This window comes from Palaemon carinicauda, chromosome 35, assembly GCF_036898095.1.
Source record: "Palaemon carinicauda isolate YSFRI2023 chromosome 35, ASM3689809v2, whole genome shotgun sequence".
Classification (NCBI taxonomy): Eukaryota; Metazoa; Arthropoda; class Malacostraca; order Decapoda; family Palaemonidae; genus Palaemon; species Palaemon carinicauda.
Window position 1 is genome coordinate 77,705,486 of NC_090759.1, and position 16,784 is coordinate 77,722,269.

Below are 16,784 nucleotides of genomic sequence, written 5' to 3' on the forward strand. Positions count from 1 at the left end.
AGCCATTTTCCATTCTCTCAACATGGCCAAACCACCTCAACACATTCATATCCACTCTAGCCGCTAACTCATTTCTTACACCCGTTCTCACCCTCACCACTTCGTTCCTAACCCTATCTACTCGAGATACACCAGCCATACTCCTCAGACACTTCATCTCAAACACATTCAATTTCTGTCTCTCCATCACTTTCATTCCCCACAACTCCGATCCATACATCACAGTTGGTACAATCACTTTCTCATATAGAACTCTCTTTACATTCATGCCCAATCCTCTATTTTTTACTACTCCCTTAACTGCCCCCAACACTTTGCAACCTTCATTCACTCTCTGACGTACATCTGCTTCCACTCCACCATTTGCTGCAACAACAGACCCCAAGTACTTAAACTGATCCACCTCCTCAAGTAACTCTCCATTCAACATGACATTCAACCTTGCACCACCTTCCCTTCTCGTACATCTCATAACCTTACTCTTACCCACATTAACTCTCAACTTCCTTCTCTCACACACCCTTCCAAATTCTGTCACTAGTCGGTCAAGCTTCTCTTCTGTGTCTGCTACCAGTACAGTATCATCCGCAAACAACAACTGATTTACCTCCCATTCATGATCATTCTCGCCTAACAGTTTTAATCCTCGTCCAAGCACTCTAGCATTCACCTCTCTCACCACTCCATCAACATACAAGTTAAACAACCAGGGCGACATCACACATCCCTGTCTCAGCCCCACTCTCACCGGAAACCAATCGCTCACCTCCTTTCCTATTCTAACACATGCTTTACTACCTGTGTAGAAACTTTTCACTGCTTGCAACAACCTTCCACCAACTCCATATAACCTCATCACATTCCACATTGCTTCCCTATCAACTCTATCATATGCTTTCTCCAGATCCATAAACGCAACATACACCTCCTTACCTTTTGCTAAATATTTCTCGCATATCTGCCTAACTGTAAAAATCTGATTCATACAACCCCTACCTCTTCTAAAACCACCCTGTACTTCCAAGATTGCATTCTCTGTTTTATCCTTAATCCTATTAATCAGTATTCTACCATACACTTTTCCAACTACACTCAACAAACTAATACCTCTTGAATTACAACACTCATGCACATCTCCCTTACCCTTATATAGTGGTACAATACATGCACAGACCCAATCTACTGGTACCATTGACAACACAAAACACACATTAAACAATCTCACCAACCATTCAAGTACAGTCACACCCCCTTCCTTCAACATCTCAGCTTTCACACCATCCATACCCGATGCTTTTCCTACTCTTGTTTCATCTAGTGCTCTCCTCACTTCCTCTATTGTAATCTCTCTCTCATTCTCATCTCCCATCACTGGCACCTCAACACCTGGAACCGCAATTATATCTGCCTCCCTATCATCCTCAACATTCAGCAAACTTTCAAAATATTCCGCCCACCTTTTCCTTGCCTCCTCTCCTTTTAACAACCTTCCATTTCCATCTTTCACTGTCTCTTCAATTCTTGCGCCGGCCTTCCTTACTCTCTTCACTTCTTTCCAAAACTTCTTCTTATTCTCTTCATATGACTGACCCAGTCCCTGACCCCACCTCAGGTCACCTGCCCTCTTTGCCTCACGTACCTTGCGCTTTACTTCCACCTTTTTCTCTCTATATTTTTCATACTTCTCTATACTATTACTCTGCAGCCATTCTTCAAAAGCCCTCTTTTTCTCTTCCACTTTTACCTTCACTCCTTCATTCCACCATTCACTGCCCTTCCTCATGCTGCCTCCAACAACCTTCTTGCCACATACATCACTTGCAATCCCAACAAAATTTTCTTTTGCTAACTTCCACTCCTCCTCTAAATTACCAGTTTCTCTTACTCTCACCTCGTCATATGCCATTTTCAACCTTTCCTGATATTTACTTTTTACCCCCGGTTTTATTAGCTCTTCAACCCTCACTAGCTCCCTTTTACATCCACCTACTCTATTCCCCCACTCTTTTGCTACAACTAATTTTCCTTCCACCAAAAAATGATCAGACATACCGTTAGCCATACCCCTAAACACGTGCACGTCTTTCAATCTTCCAAACATTCTTTTAGTTATCAACACATAATCCATTAATGCCCTTTCTACTACTCTTCCATTTGCCACTCTTACCCATGTATACTTATTTTTATCTTTCTTTTTAAAAAAGCTAGCACTTATTACCATCTCTTGTTCAACACACATATCTACCAGTCTCTCACCACTCTCATTTTCACCTGGTACGCCATATTTCCCAATGACACCTTCTACCTCTCCAGCACCCACTCTAGCATTTAAGTCACCCATAACAACTACTTTAAGTCACCCATAACAACTATATATATATATATATATATATATATATATATATATATATATATATATATATATATATATATATATATATGTATTTATTGCGCTTTATTATATAAGGGAGATTTGAGTGCAAAAGTATTTTCTGATCCAGTGTTTTTTAATATTGATTTATGTTTAATTGCCATTACTCCTGTTTCAGTTTCGATAGCTTCTTTTAAAAATTGTTACCTAAAGAAAGTTTTTTTTTCCAGCGACGTCTGTTAACTGATTTAACTTCTGATTTTTTTATATATAATTTTTTTATTAAGTTAGGGTTGCATTTGGTCATTTTATTGTGATTTATTTCATTGATAATTAAATAGAAGTGTATACTTATAAGAACACACGTACATACGTTCTCCATATGGTCGTTTTAATCGGATAAGTTAGACAACGGTGTATCCAGTCAGTTCTTGGAGAGGTTACCAAGAGAGAGAGAGAGAGAGAGAGAGAGAGAGAGAGAGAGAGAGAGAGAGAGAGAGAGAGAGAGAGACGCATCCGCCACATATACAGTCCTTTGGCATAGCTACCTCGCTTAGTAAATGGTTACCCGAAGCCAGGAGAGTATAAACACTAACAATAGGAATAAGATCATAAGTAGAATTGATATTATGTAAATATTTAGCTGATGCAAATGTATACCATGTAGGCCTATACCGTGCTTCTAATTTAAGATATCCAGTATTTAATGGACACATAAATCCAGAAGTGTTACTTACTTTTACGGGTTTATTTCTCGCTCTCCATCAGACACTAAAGGTCTGTTCAGGCGGGCCTTAGTGTGTGAAATAATCATTTCTTTCCAGTTAATATTTTGCTCTGTATCATTATCAGTTATTTCGCTAGCATTTGTATTCAGGCTTAATATTTTTCAGGTCACTATTATAACACTTTCTAAAAAGATAAGTCTTCAGGTTTTTCTTGAAAGCTGCCACATTATTGCTATTCTTGACATCGAGTGGAAGGTCGTTAAAGAGTCTCGGTGCAGCATAACTGAACGTTCTTCCTCCTATTTTGTTGATTGCATTGAGAGCTAAAAAAGATTTTTTTTTTCTTTGCAGAGGATATAATGACAAGGTCTTCGGCATTCGATTCAGCCCCACCAATAGCAACCGCCTATTATCCTACGGGGCAAAACACATCAAACTATGGAACCAAGCTGGCGGAGGTCTGACGTACCGCCAGGTGGCAATGGGCTCCAAATTCAAACAGGTAGAATTTAATCCCCTTTTTCAGCCACGTATATCTTTTGATATCAAATTTAATCCCCTTTTTCAGCCACGTATATCTTTTGATATCAAATTTAATCCCCCTTTTCAGCCACGTATAACTTTTGATTTCGAATTTAATCCCCTTTTTCAGCCACGTATATCTTTTGATATCGAATTTAATCCCCTTTTTCAGCCACGTATATCTTTTGATATCGAATTTAATCAACCTTGTGAATGAACCACTTACCATAATAAAATACATTTATTTATATACAGTAAATACGATATTGAAAATTGTTTTGGCTCATAATTTGAACGTATTGCTGTAGTAACAAAATTACCATATTATCATCATCAGCAGCCATTAGCCTACTAGTACACTGTAGAACAAAGGTCTTAGACATATCCTTCCACTCACGTCTATTTATGGTCTCTATGCCAGTTTATATCCGCTAATTTTCTTAGTTCATCAATCCATCGTTTTCTCTTCCTTCGCCTGCTTCTTTTGCAATCTCTAGGGAGCCATTCTGTTATTCTAAATGTCCATCTATTATCTGCCATTCTCATTATATGTCCTGCCCATGTCCATTTCTTTTTCTTACATGTCAAAATGTCCTCTACTTTAGTTTGCGCTCGTATCCATCCTGTTCTTTTTATGTTTCCCTGTGCAAATTCCATGACTGTTCTATCTGTAGCCTAGCTCTTAATTCGCTTATGTTCTAAGGGTCCAAGTTTCTGATGCATAATGCCGGTAGGACCATTTGATTAAGTAGTTTTGTTTTTAGAGAAAGGGCCATTTTACTTTAAATAATTCAGTTTGGTCACCAAAAGCTATCAATCCATTGCTTATCTTTTTTTTTTGGTCTCATGTCCAATGGAAGTGTGTATATATATATATATATATATATATATATATATATATATATATATATATATATATATATATATATATATATATATATATATATATATATATATATATATATATATATATAAAACGTAGTTCTTATTAATGAAACATAGGAGGAACTGCAAAACATGGAAGATTTGAATGGAGAGAGAGAGAGAGAGAGAGAGAGAGAGAGAGAGAGAGAGAGAGAGAGAGAGAGAGAGAGAGAGAGAGAGAGCAGAAATTAAATGTAGAACTTAAAATTAATATCAATTAAGTAAGGTAATGTTCAATGAAAATGCTGAGACCACAAATAATGGTTATAATATAGACGAATCTCTAGAGACTGTTAATGAATGTACGCATTTAGGACAGATAGACATTAAAATGTTTCTGATGGTTTTGGAGACTTAGGTTCAGTAAACAAGTAGCGGACGACAGGTCCACTTGTTTTATATAGGTACTCTATGGTACACTGTATACCAACGCCATCTGTTGTCAACGCTTCCCACTAAAGTGGTTAAATGCTCCCAAAATTCGACATAAATTCCCTGTCTTCCTCTACCATCCTTGGTACACTACTGTGTTGTAGGCTTGTTCGCTTTGGTATTGCAGTTGTATTTGTTGCGTTCGCAATATATTTTTACATCTGCAAATCAATATTCTGATCAACTATGGGAATTTAATCTGCTGTGTTTATCATTGGTTGAACAACTTAGTCACCCCAGTCAAGATGATGATTTTATCGATGGTGGTAGTTAAGTTAATTAGGAACTTGGGTAAGGATTAAAATGAACCCACTACCCAGCCCGGTGAACATTACTATATAATCCTTGTTCAATTTTGCTAGACAGATTAGGATGTAAAGTAGGATAATAATTGGATGTGGGTGAGAAGTTGTGAACTCGAAACTCAAAATAAGAACATTTTTATTTGGCCTGCAGAACATTGAGAATGTATGACTTAAATATGTGTTATTTACTGTAAACATGGAAACCTGACCTGGCTAACCAATGCTGATCAAGATTGAATATTCCTAACTAAAGGTAGTTATGGGCACAACATTAAGGTAACTCTCTAGTGTTAGTATCATTGTATTTCAGGATTGAACATTAGGTCTTAACAATGGTAGATTATGTAGGCTGTTACTGTATATTACATTAGCCTTCATTAGGTTAGGATAATGTACTTTTTTATTGGAATTATTGTAGTTACGGTCGGGGAAAACTTTCCTAGATAAAACCAACTTTGCCATATGGAAAAATTCCCGTTTCCTTCGAAAAAGGTAAATTTGTGTTTACAGTCGGGGAAACATTTTGAACAGAAAATATTTGTATTCCTGTAGCATATAATGTGATCTTACTGATTTTGACCTTCATTTCAATCTCAAGCAAACAGAACAACCAGTTTAACTTCGTTCGACTACAGTAATACCAAAAAGTCTACATCTGGAACTTTGGATTAAAATATTAATGGTTAATATAAACACTAATATCACTAGGATTCACGATGAAATATATATTCATAATATGTCATTACTTTTTTTTCTCTAGAATCACTTGTATAGCATAAATCCTGTCACAAACGAAAATCTTCTCATCAAAAAGAATATTTTTAATTTCTTATTATCTCTTGTTTTTATAACTGAGCCACCTTTGCAATTATCATCAAAATGGCCAATCAACATCATTATCACATCATCTCATGACTATTTCATTGTTTAGGCCAATAACATACCTTCTTTGTGGTACAATTTATTCTTATTCATTTTATTACAATGTAAATTATTTCATGCCCATGTCGTGGTAGGATGTTACAGGGCCTCTATTTTCAAACATTCCAAGTATACTGTCATTATTATTTGTTTTTAACTTATAAAAAAAATACTGATTAATTACTGTGTACAATAGTCTTGAATTGTGTTTGGTGCCCAAACTGATAGGCCTATTCACTATGTTTTATGGGGAAAACATTATGTATGGAGGAACCAACAAGAAATTTTATATTTCAGAGACACCAAGATACAGCAACATTATTCCAACTGTTTCTAACTAAAAAAGGTTTTTTGAGCCACGGAATATATTCCCTATCATTAATGACACCTGACACCACAATTGAGATGATTGTAATGTAGTGGATATCCTTGGATTCACACCGTTCAGCAATAAGACTAAAAACTTGGGTAAAGGAAAGGACACGGTGTCCTAATGGGGGAGCGCAGGGAGCATAGCCCCTAAATTTAAGAGTATAGCTTCCTTACTTAGGTTAGGTGGGAATCTTTAGGTTAGGTGGTATTCTTGTTTGTTTCCCTGGTAAAATAACATTTTTAGGGATGCAAATACTTATAGAATTGCAAATGGTGTTTAGGTCATAATGCTAAGGAAAAATGGAAAATTGCAAAAGATTATTTTAAAGGGGAAAACTTTGTTTGCGATGTTAGTTCCGGATGAGAGATTTTTCTCAGTCCCTACTCACTGAGATTTCATTGATGGAGGTGAAGAGAATATCCTTCTGTGTGTTACTAGACCTTGAAGCATTACCTGGATCGGAATTCGCACTTGGGCTCGAGTGTCTGCAAAATTTGTTTTTAGTATCCTACTGGTCGTTATAAGGAGGAGAGGGCCAAAAATACTGTGTCCTTCTGGCTTCATAAAAAAGCAGCCATATGGATTGTCTGGCCTGGTGACTTGGCGAGGTCAACCTGCCTCCGAACTTTCATCTGTTCTCGTGTGTGTTGTTGTCAGGCTCATGACTTCTGGCCAGGGGTAAACTTTTTTTTCATTGAGCAATGATGTCATCTGTCAACCTACTGTCAATACTGTATGTTGACGAAACTTACAAAGGATTAAAGATAGAAAGAAACTAAAAATTGCGTTAGAAAGCTGAATACATTTTTTTCAATATTAATCTTACCCGGTGATCATGTAGCTGCAGCTCTGCTGCCCGACAGAAAAAACCTACGGGCGGGATACGCCAGCGATCGCTATACAGGTGGGGGTGTACAACAACAGCGCCATCTGTCGAGTAGGTACTCAGGTACTTCTTGTCAACAAGAACCAATTTTCTCTCTGTCGTGCCACCGGCAAGACCTACTTGATACGCTGTTGTTTCTGGAGTTGATTTTCACACTATTTGGTGATGTATTCTCTCTAGTTATTAGCTTTCGCTGTACAGGAGTTATCATCAATACCTTATCAAGCTTTATTGATTAGATTTTGGATTATTTGTTGACGACTTGGATAGATTTTGGATCCCCCCCTTTGACTAATTCAAGATGTCTGACCCTACTCAAGTCCCCAAGTACAGGCAGTGTAGCGCTAGGGACTGTTCTAGGCGTCTTCCGAAGGCCTCTATCGATCCTCACACCGTTTGTTCCAATTGTAGGGGTAAAGCCTGTCAATTGGAAGATCGATGTGAGGAATGCGCTGGGCTTTCGGAATTCGATTTTCAAGAATTCCTTAAGAATGCACGTAGGCTAGAGAAGGATAGGATCAGGAGGAGTTCTTCTCGCTCTTTTGATTTTTCCTCTCCCCATGCCCCTCAACCTATTCCTTCCCCTGTAGTGGTTACACCCGACCCTTCTACTAGCTCTCAGCAACCCTCGATGGCGGACATGATGCGTGCCATTCAGGCTCTTGGTGACCGAGTTGAGTCATTAGCGAATGACCGCAATCAACTCTTAGCCGACGTCAAAGAGTTGAAGGAGAAAAGTGCAGTGGGAAGTGTAGTGAGTGCAAGTGCTGTGAAAAGTGTCAGTGTTACGCATGAGGGTGCATCTGTTCGTGCCAGTCGTCCTCCCAGTCCGGGACCTCTTGCAAGCTCCCAAGCCCAGGGGAGAAGCAATGTCGAAGGACCAAAGGGTTCGACAGGCCTTGATCAGCGTACAGATGTACCCTCAGTGGTTGCGGACGTATCTTGCAGAGATCGTCCCACCCACAAACAGACGAGTGAGCCCATTCATTCCTCGTCTGCGGAAGTAGTTTCTCGTCAGAAACGCTGAACCAAGGTCTCATGACCTCTCAAGCGCAAGGTCCCTTCCGAGCGAGTCCAACGGCCCAGGTGTAGCCACTGGGTCAGTTCGGACTCGCCGCAGTCTTCCGAAGACTGCACACCTCCCAAGAGAGGTAGAGTGGTTCCGCAGCAGGCAATAACTCCGTCTGTTGCTGCACCGACCGCTGTAGACCCCAAGTGGTCTTTGCTGCAGTCTATGCAGACTCAGCTAGCTTCCTTCATGCAGGAGTATCGTGCTGAGAAGGTTGAAGCTGCACACGTTAACCCACAACCTGCCACGGTTGTGCGCTCAGCTGACACTGCGGCTGCCTGCTCCCACACTCCGGCTGTGAGAGCTCCACCACCGATGCGCAGTCGACCCTGCCAGACGCATGTTGACGTTAGCCGACATGCGGCACCCTCCGTTGACATGCGTGAGCTACCGCATCAGCAGTGGGAAGGTGCTGTCAAGCTGCCGTGTTTTGACGCAATGCGGCAGTCTCCGCAACCCACGGCAGTCCCCACCACGCACCACCACTCCGCTTTTGTTGTTGCCAGCTCTCAGACTGACCAGCAGCGGCATTATGTTGGATCCAGTGCAGCTACGCATGCACCCGTGCTGCCGGATTCAGCCGTTCAGCTTTCTTCTCCTCCTTTGCCGCTTCCTCCTCAGCATTCGGATGAAGGAATCTCTGATGACGACGAAGCTGCTCATTTGGACGATCAACACTCTGACATAGATGAACCCAAGACTACGCCTCCCGCCTTAGACTTTAGGAAAGTCCTTGCTCTGTTTAGGGAGTTGTATCCGGACCAGTTCGTGTCTGCAGCCTCACGCTCACCTCCCTCTGAGTTTGCTTTAGGCATGCAGTCAACAGCTCCTGCCTTTACGAAGCTCGTACTCGCGCGCTCATCCAAGAGAGCTTTAAGGGTACTGGGAGAGTGGTTGCAGGCCAAGAAGCAACTTGGGAAGACGTCCTTCATCTTTCCCCCCACCAAGCTTGCTTCCAAATCTAGCGTCTGGTATGCCATGGGAGAAGATCTCGGCTTGGGAGTTCCTGCCTCTGCCCAGGGCGACTTCTCAAGTCTGGTAGACTCTCCCCGCAGACTGGCTATGAGACGCTCCAAGATTTGCTGGACCTTTTCGGACATGGACCATCTTTTAAAGGGAGTTTTCCGTGCGTTTGTGATCTTCAACTTCTTGGACTGGTGTTTGGGAGCGTTGAGCAGAAAGACCTCCCCTTCGGATAAGGACTCTGCCATGCTCATCATGTCATGCATGGACAAGGCCATTCGGGATGGATCTGGCGAGCTTGCGGCTTCTTTCGTGTCTGGAGTTCTTAAGAAGCGAGATCACCTTTGCTCCTTCTTGTCGGCGGGGATCACACCATGTCAGAAGTCAGAGCTGATGTTTGCTCCGCTATCCAAGTGTCTCTTTCCTGAAGAGCTGATCAAGGGGATTGCCGCCTCGTTGATCCAGAAAGACACCCATGACCTGGTGGCGTCATCCGCACGTAAAGTCACAGCTTTACTTTCCGTGCCTAGACCTAGGATGGACACACCAGCGTCTAGGTTCATTCCGCCCTTTCGTGGCAGAACCTCCAGCAGAGGAGGTACCCGTGCCGATAGTCAACGTGGCAAAAAGAAGAAGGGTTCCAAGTCCTCAAAAGGCAGAGTCTGACTACCTTCTTCTCCAGACAGCAGTGGGAGCCAGGCTCAAGAACTACTGGCAGGCCTGGGAGAACAGGGGTGCAGACGCACAGTCTGTGAAGTTACTCAGAGAGGGGTACAGGATTCCATTCTTGCGCAAGCCCCCTCTAGCAACAACTCCCATCGACCTCTCTCCCAGGTACAGAGAGGAGGACAAGAGGCTAGCTTTACAGCAAGAGGTGTCTCTCTTGCTACAAAAGGGAGCGGTAGTCATAGTCCGGGACCATCAATCCCCGGGCTTCTACAACCGTCTCTTCTTAGTAGCGAAGAAGACAGGAGGGTGGAGACCGGTGCTGGACGTCAGTGCTCTAAATGTCTTTGTCACCAAGCAGACGTTCACCATGGAGACGACGAAGTCGGTGCTAGCATCGGTCAGGAAGGAAGACTGGATGGTCTCGTTAGACCTAAAGGACGCGTACTTTCACGTCCCCATCCACCCAGACTCCCAACCTTTCCTAAGGTTCGTCTTTGGGAAGGTGGTTTACCAGTTCCAAGCCCTGTGCTTTGGCCTAAGCACGGCACCTCTAGTGTTTACCAAACTGATGAGGAATATTGCCAAATTCCTGCATTTGGCAGACATCAGAGCCTCCCTCTATTTGGACGACTGGCTTTTAAGAGCTGCGTCAAGTCGTCGCTGTCTGGAGAATCTCAAATGGACTATGGATCTGACCAAGGAATTGGGTCTCCTGGTCAATATAGAAAAGTCCCAACTCGTCCCATCCCAAACTATAGTCTATCTAGGTATGGAGATTCAGAGTCAAGCTTTTCGGGCTTTTCCGTCGGCCCCCAGAATCAGTCAAGCCCAAGAATGCATCCAGAGCATGCTGAAAAGGAACCGATGTTCAGTCAGAAAGTGGATGAGTCTAATAGGGACGCTTTCATTGTTGGACCAGTTCATCGCGTTAGGGAGACTCCACCTCCGACCCCTTCAGTATCACCTAGCTGCTCACTGGAGAAAGGACATGACGCTAGAAGCGGTCTCAGTTCCTATATCCGAAGAGATGAAGTCTGCACTGACTTGGTGGAAGAACAGCATTCTTCTCAAGGAAGGTCTACCTCTGGCTGTTCAGACCCCCGACCACCTTCTCTTCTCGGACGCATCGGACACGGGCTGGGGTGCGACACTGGACGGTCGGGAATGCTCGGGCACGTGGAATCCGGATCAAAGAGCACTACACATCAACTGCAAGGAGCTACTGGCAGTTCATCTGGCCTTGAGAAGCTTCAAGTCCCTACTTCTAGGCAAGGTGGTGGAGGTGAACTCCGACAACACTACAGCCTTGGCGTACATCTCCAAGCAAGGAGGGACTCATTCGAGGACGTTGTTCGAGATCGCAAGGGACCTCCTCACCTGGTCAAGAGATCGAAAGATATCGCTTGTAACGAGGTTCATTCAAGGCGACATGAACGTCATGGCAGACCGCCTCAGCCGGAAGGGTCAGATCATCCCTACAGAATGGACCCTTCACAAGATTGTTTGCAACAGACTATGGGCCCTGTGGGGTCAGCCCACCATAGATCTGTTCGCTACCTCGATGACCAAGAGGCTCCCAAATTATTGCTCACCGATTCCGGACCCAGCAGCAGTTCACGTAGATGCCTTTCTTCTGGATTGGTCCCATCTAGACCTTTATGCGTTCCCCCCGTTCAAGATTGTCAACAAGGTACTGCAGAAGTTCGCCTCTCACGAAGGGACAAGGTTGACGTTGGTTGCTCCCCTCTGGCCCGCGAGAGACTGGTTCACCGAGGTACTGCAATGGCTAGTAGACGTTCCCAGGACTCTTCCTCTAAGAGTGGACCTTCTGCGTCAGCCGCACGTAAAGAAGGTACACCCAAGCCTCCACGCTCTTCGTCTGACTGCCTTCAGACTATCGAAAGACTCTCAAGAGCTAGAGGCTTTTCGAAGGAGGCAGCCAGAGCGATTGCCAGAGCAAGGAGGACATCCACTCTCAAGGTCTACCAGTCAAAATGGGAAGTCTTCCGAAGCTGGTGCAAGGCCAATTCAGTATCCTCAACCAGTACCTCTGTAACGCAGATAGCTGACTTCCTTTTACACCTAAGGAATGTAAGATCCCTATCAGCTCCTACGATCAAAGGTTACAGAAGCATGTTGGCAGCAGTCTTCCGCCACAGAGGCTTAGATCTTTCCACCAACAAAGATCTACAAGACCTCCTTAAGTCTTTTGAGACCTCAAAGGAGCGTCGGTTAGCCACACCAGGTTGGAACTTAGACGTGGTGTTAAGGTTCCTGATGTCAGCAAGGTTCGAACCGCTTCAATCAGCCTCTTTTAAAGATCTCACTTTGAAGACTCTTTTCCTCGTTTGCTTAGCAACAGCTAAAAGAGTCAGTGAGATACACGCCTTCAGCAGGAACATAGGATTTACATCTGAAACGGCTACATGTTCCTTACAGCTTGGTTTTTTAGCTAAAAACGAGCTCCCTTCTCGTCCTTGGCCCAAATCGTTCGAGATTCCAAGTCTGTCCAGTTTGGTTGGAAACGAACAAGAGAGAGTACTATGCCCAGTAAGAGCTCTTAAGTACTATTTAAGACGTACGAAGCCATTACGAGGACAATCAGAAGCTTTATGGTGTTCTATTAAGAGACCTGCTTTACCGATGTCGAAGAACGCAGTCTCTTATTACATCAGACTTTTGATTAGAGAAGCCCATTCTCATCTGAATGAGGAAGACCATGCTTTGCTGAAGGTAAGGACACATGAAGTTAGAGCTGTCGCTACTTCAGTGGCCTTCAAACAAAACAGATCTCTGCAGAGTGTAATGGATGCAACCTATTGGAGAAGCAAGTCAGTGTTCGCATCATTTTACCTTAAAGATGTCCAGTCTCTTTACGAGAACTGCTACACCCTGGGACCATTCGTAGCAGCGAGTGCAGTAGTAGGTGAGGGCTCAACCACTACATTCCCATAATCCCATAACCTTTTTTAATCTTTCTCTTGAAATGCTTTTTATTGTTGTTTTTGGGTTGTACGGAAGGCTAAGAAGCCTTTCGCATCCGGGTTGATTTGGCGGGTGGTCAAATTCTTTCTTGAGAAGCGCCGAGATTAGAGGTTGTGATGAGGTCCTTTAGTATGGGTTGCAGCCCTTCATACTTCAGCACCTAGGAGTCGCTCAGCATCCTAAGAGGATCGCTAGGCTCAGTAAGGAAGACGTACTTAAAAAGGCAGTGTAATTGTTCAAGTCGACTTCCTTACCAGGTACTTATTTATTTTATGTTTGTTATTTGGAATAACTGCTAAAATGAAATACGCGATACTTAGCTTCTATTGTTAACATGTATGCTGGTATCCACCCACCCCCCTGGGTGTGAATCAGCTACATGATCACCGGGTAAGATTAATATTGAAAAATGTTATTTTCCTTAGTAAAATAAATTTTTGAATATACTTACCCGGTGATCATGAATTAAAGGACCCTCCCTTCCTCCCCATAGAGACCCAGTGGACCGAGGAGAAAATTGGTTCTTGTTGACAAGAAGTACCTGAGTACCTACTCGACAGATGGCGCTGTTGTTGTACACCCCCACCTGTATAGCGATCGCTGGCGTATCCCGCCCGTAGGTTTTTTCTGTCGGGCAGCAGAGCTGCAGCTACATGATCACCGGGTAAGTATATTCAAAAATTTATTTTACTAAGGAAAATAACATTTTATATAGCATTTATCGGTCTATGGATGGATTATACCAATGTGTGTCATCGGATCACTAGGTGCTTAATTGACACTGCGTCAATGACACCATGATATATTATAATCAATCAATCACTACCAGGTCATGACCTATCAGCTTTGATGTCTCTATACTGTACTGAGATATATGGGAAGTTTTAGGAGTCATACTTTCTTTGCTCATTTCAGTAATTGGGTAAGAAGGCATTAATGGGTGGAGGCAAACCCATGACAGTTAGTTCAAAGGGTGTATCTCCCACCTGAGGAGTGATTCTCTTAAATAAAAGACAAAGGTTTGCATGCTGTAGAAACAAAACAAATTTTATTTAATTTTGATTTTTCCTTTATACACAAAGCAGTGTCTTTTATTATCCCACTTCAACCTCTCCACCATAGTCCTGATGCATATGTGACATTAGTTGGGTAGCTATGTCCATCTCCCTTACTGCTTAGACCAATAACGACCTTGGTTATCAGTCGTCAACGAGTGTGTCTTGCTAAAGCCGAATGATACGAAAAAAGATGAAAGACTGGTTTACATATCTAGGAAAAATTCAAATGGCTATGAAAATTTGTCTTTTATATTTGCCTTTAAAACATAAGCAAATGATGTAAAGCATAAATCTTTCTATACTTTCTACAGGAGACTGTTTTGTGCTGCGGCGTTGGTGGAGGTGAAGGGTCGAATGAGTGGTGGGTGCTGGGCCTTTCATCTGGCTATGTTCTCCTGGTCAAAGAGGGTGCCGTAGATCGCAGCTTTAGAGCCCATAAGGTTCCAGTTTATTCTATCTTAGTTACAAAAGAAGTAAGGAAAAAATGGTTTACTATTACAGTATTCACTGTCATTGCAAGCAAGAAGAGGCTATTGAATGTTTTGATAATTTACATTACTGTACAGTATTATCACATGACTGCTAAATTTAACTTTTGAAAAATCTGTTCAACATTATGCATACTGTACAGGGTTATTTTCATTATATGTCGACTTTATTGTATTAAGTTATAAATGAAGTACAGTAAAGTCTATGTATACATTCTACTGTATATTCTACAATGTTCATTGTACAGTATGAGTTTAATCATTATTTTATATAATTGCTCATACTATAGTTTCTATTTTTTTTTTGCTCTAATAACAATTTATAATATGAAATATTGTGTTATCAGTAAGTACCAAGCTAGCTAAGGCGTTTAGATATATAAGAAGGTTTTATATCCTGTTCTCTTATTTATCTGGTTCCAGTTCATTTGGACTGCTGGACAGGGGGGATATGTATGCAAGTGGGACCAAGAGATGAAGAAATGCCTGAAGGTAAGTAACAGAAGTTTAAAGTTAATACCTTTTATTGTCACTTATTTTTACTCATTTGTTCTGTGTCAGTATTTTATATCATAACTGAAAAAATAAATCTACGTACAGTATACAGTATAAGAATTTTGATATTATAATTTTTTCAATATTAAACTTACCCGGTGATCATATAGCTGTCAGCTCTGCTGCCCGACAGAAAAACCTAAGGACGAAATACGCCAGCGATCGCTATACAGGTGGGGGTGTACATCAACAGCGCCATCTGTCGAGCAGGTACTCATGTACTCCATGTCAACACAGAACCAATTTTCTCTCTGCCGTGCCACCGGCAAGACCTACTAAATACGCTGTTGTTTTCTGGATTGATTTTCACGTTATTTGGTGAAGTATTCATTTCTGGTTATTAGCTATCGCTGTGCAGAAGTTATCTTCAATACTTCCTTGCATTCTTTTATTGGATTTTGGATTATTTGTTGACGACTTGGATAGATTTTGAATTCCCCCCATTTGACTAATTCAAGATGTCTGACCCTTCTCAAGTCCCCAAGTACAGGAAGTGTAGCGCTAGGGACTGTTCAAGGCGTCTTCCGAAGGCCTCTATCGATCCGCACACCGTTTGTTCCAATTGTAGGGGTAAAGCCTGTCAATTGGAAGATCGATGTGAGGAATGCGTTGGGCTTTCGGAATTCGATTTTCAAGAATTCCTGAAATATGCACGTAGGCTAGAGAAGGATAGGATCAGGAGGAGTTCGTCTCGCTCAATTGATTTTTCCTCTCCCCATGCCCCACAACCTATTCCTTCCCCTGTAGTGGTTGCACCCGACCCCCCTGCTAGCTCTCATCAACCTTCGATGGCAGATATGATGCGTGCCATCCAGGCTCTAGGTGAGAGAGTCGAGTCATTGGCGAATGACCGCAATCAACTCATGGCTGACGTCAGGGAGTTGAAAGGTAAAAGTGCAGTGGGAAGTGAAGTGAGTGTTTGTGCAGTGAAAAGTGTCAGTGTTACGCATGAGGGTGCGTCTGTTCGTGCCTGTCGTCCTCCCAGTCCGGGACCTCTTGCAAGCTCCCAAGCCCAGGGGAGAAGCAATGTCGTACGACCAAAGGGTTCGACAGGCTTTAATCAGCGGACAGACGTTCCCTCCGTGGTTTCGGACGTATCTTGCCTAGATCGTCCCACCCACAAGAAGACGAGTGAGCCCGTTCATTCCTCGTCTGCGGAAGAGGTTTCACGCCAGAAACGATGGACCAAGGTCTCACGGCCTCTTAAACGCAAGGTCCCTTCCGAGCAAGTCCAACGGCCCAGATGTAGCCACTGGGTCAGTTCGGACTCGCTGCAGTCCTCCGACGACTGCACACCTCCTAAGAGAGGCAGAGTGGTACCGCAACAGGCAGTAACTCCGTCTGTTGCCGCACCAGCTGTTGTAGACCCTAAGTGGTCTTTGCTGCAGTCTATGCAGACTCAGTTAGCTGCTGTTATGCAGGAGTATCGTGCGGAGAAGGTTGACGCTGCACCCGTTAGCCTACAACCTACCACGGTTGTGCGCCCAGCAGACGCTGAGGCTGCCTGCTCCCACACTCCAGCTGTGAGAGCTCCT

The 16,784-nt window shown here is 42.9% G+C and overlaps 1 protein-coding gene across 1 annotated transcript in view; it reads left to right on the forward strand.

The window, feature by feature from the left end:
• The window catches only part of LOC137627901 (echinoderm microtubule-associated protein-like 6), an 84,985-nt gene that overhangs the window by 28,597 nt on the left and 39,604 nt on the right, over nucleotides 1-16,784 (forward strand). Inside the window, exons 18-20 of the mRNA XM_068359345.1 lie at nucleotides 3,451-3,601; nucleotides 14,518-14,679; nucleotides 15,118-15,186. Of these exons, the coding sequence (XP_068215446.1) occupies nucleotides 3,451-3,601; nucleotides 14,518-14,679; nucleotides 15,118-15,186 (382 nt within the window). The remainder of the gene's footprint in view (nucleotides 1-3,450; nucleotides 3,602-14,517; nucleotides 14,680-15,117; nucleotides 15,187-16,784) is intronic.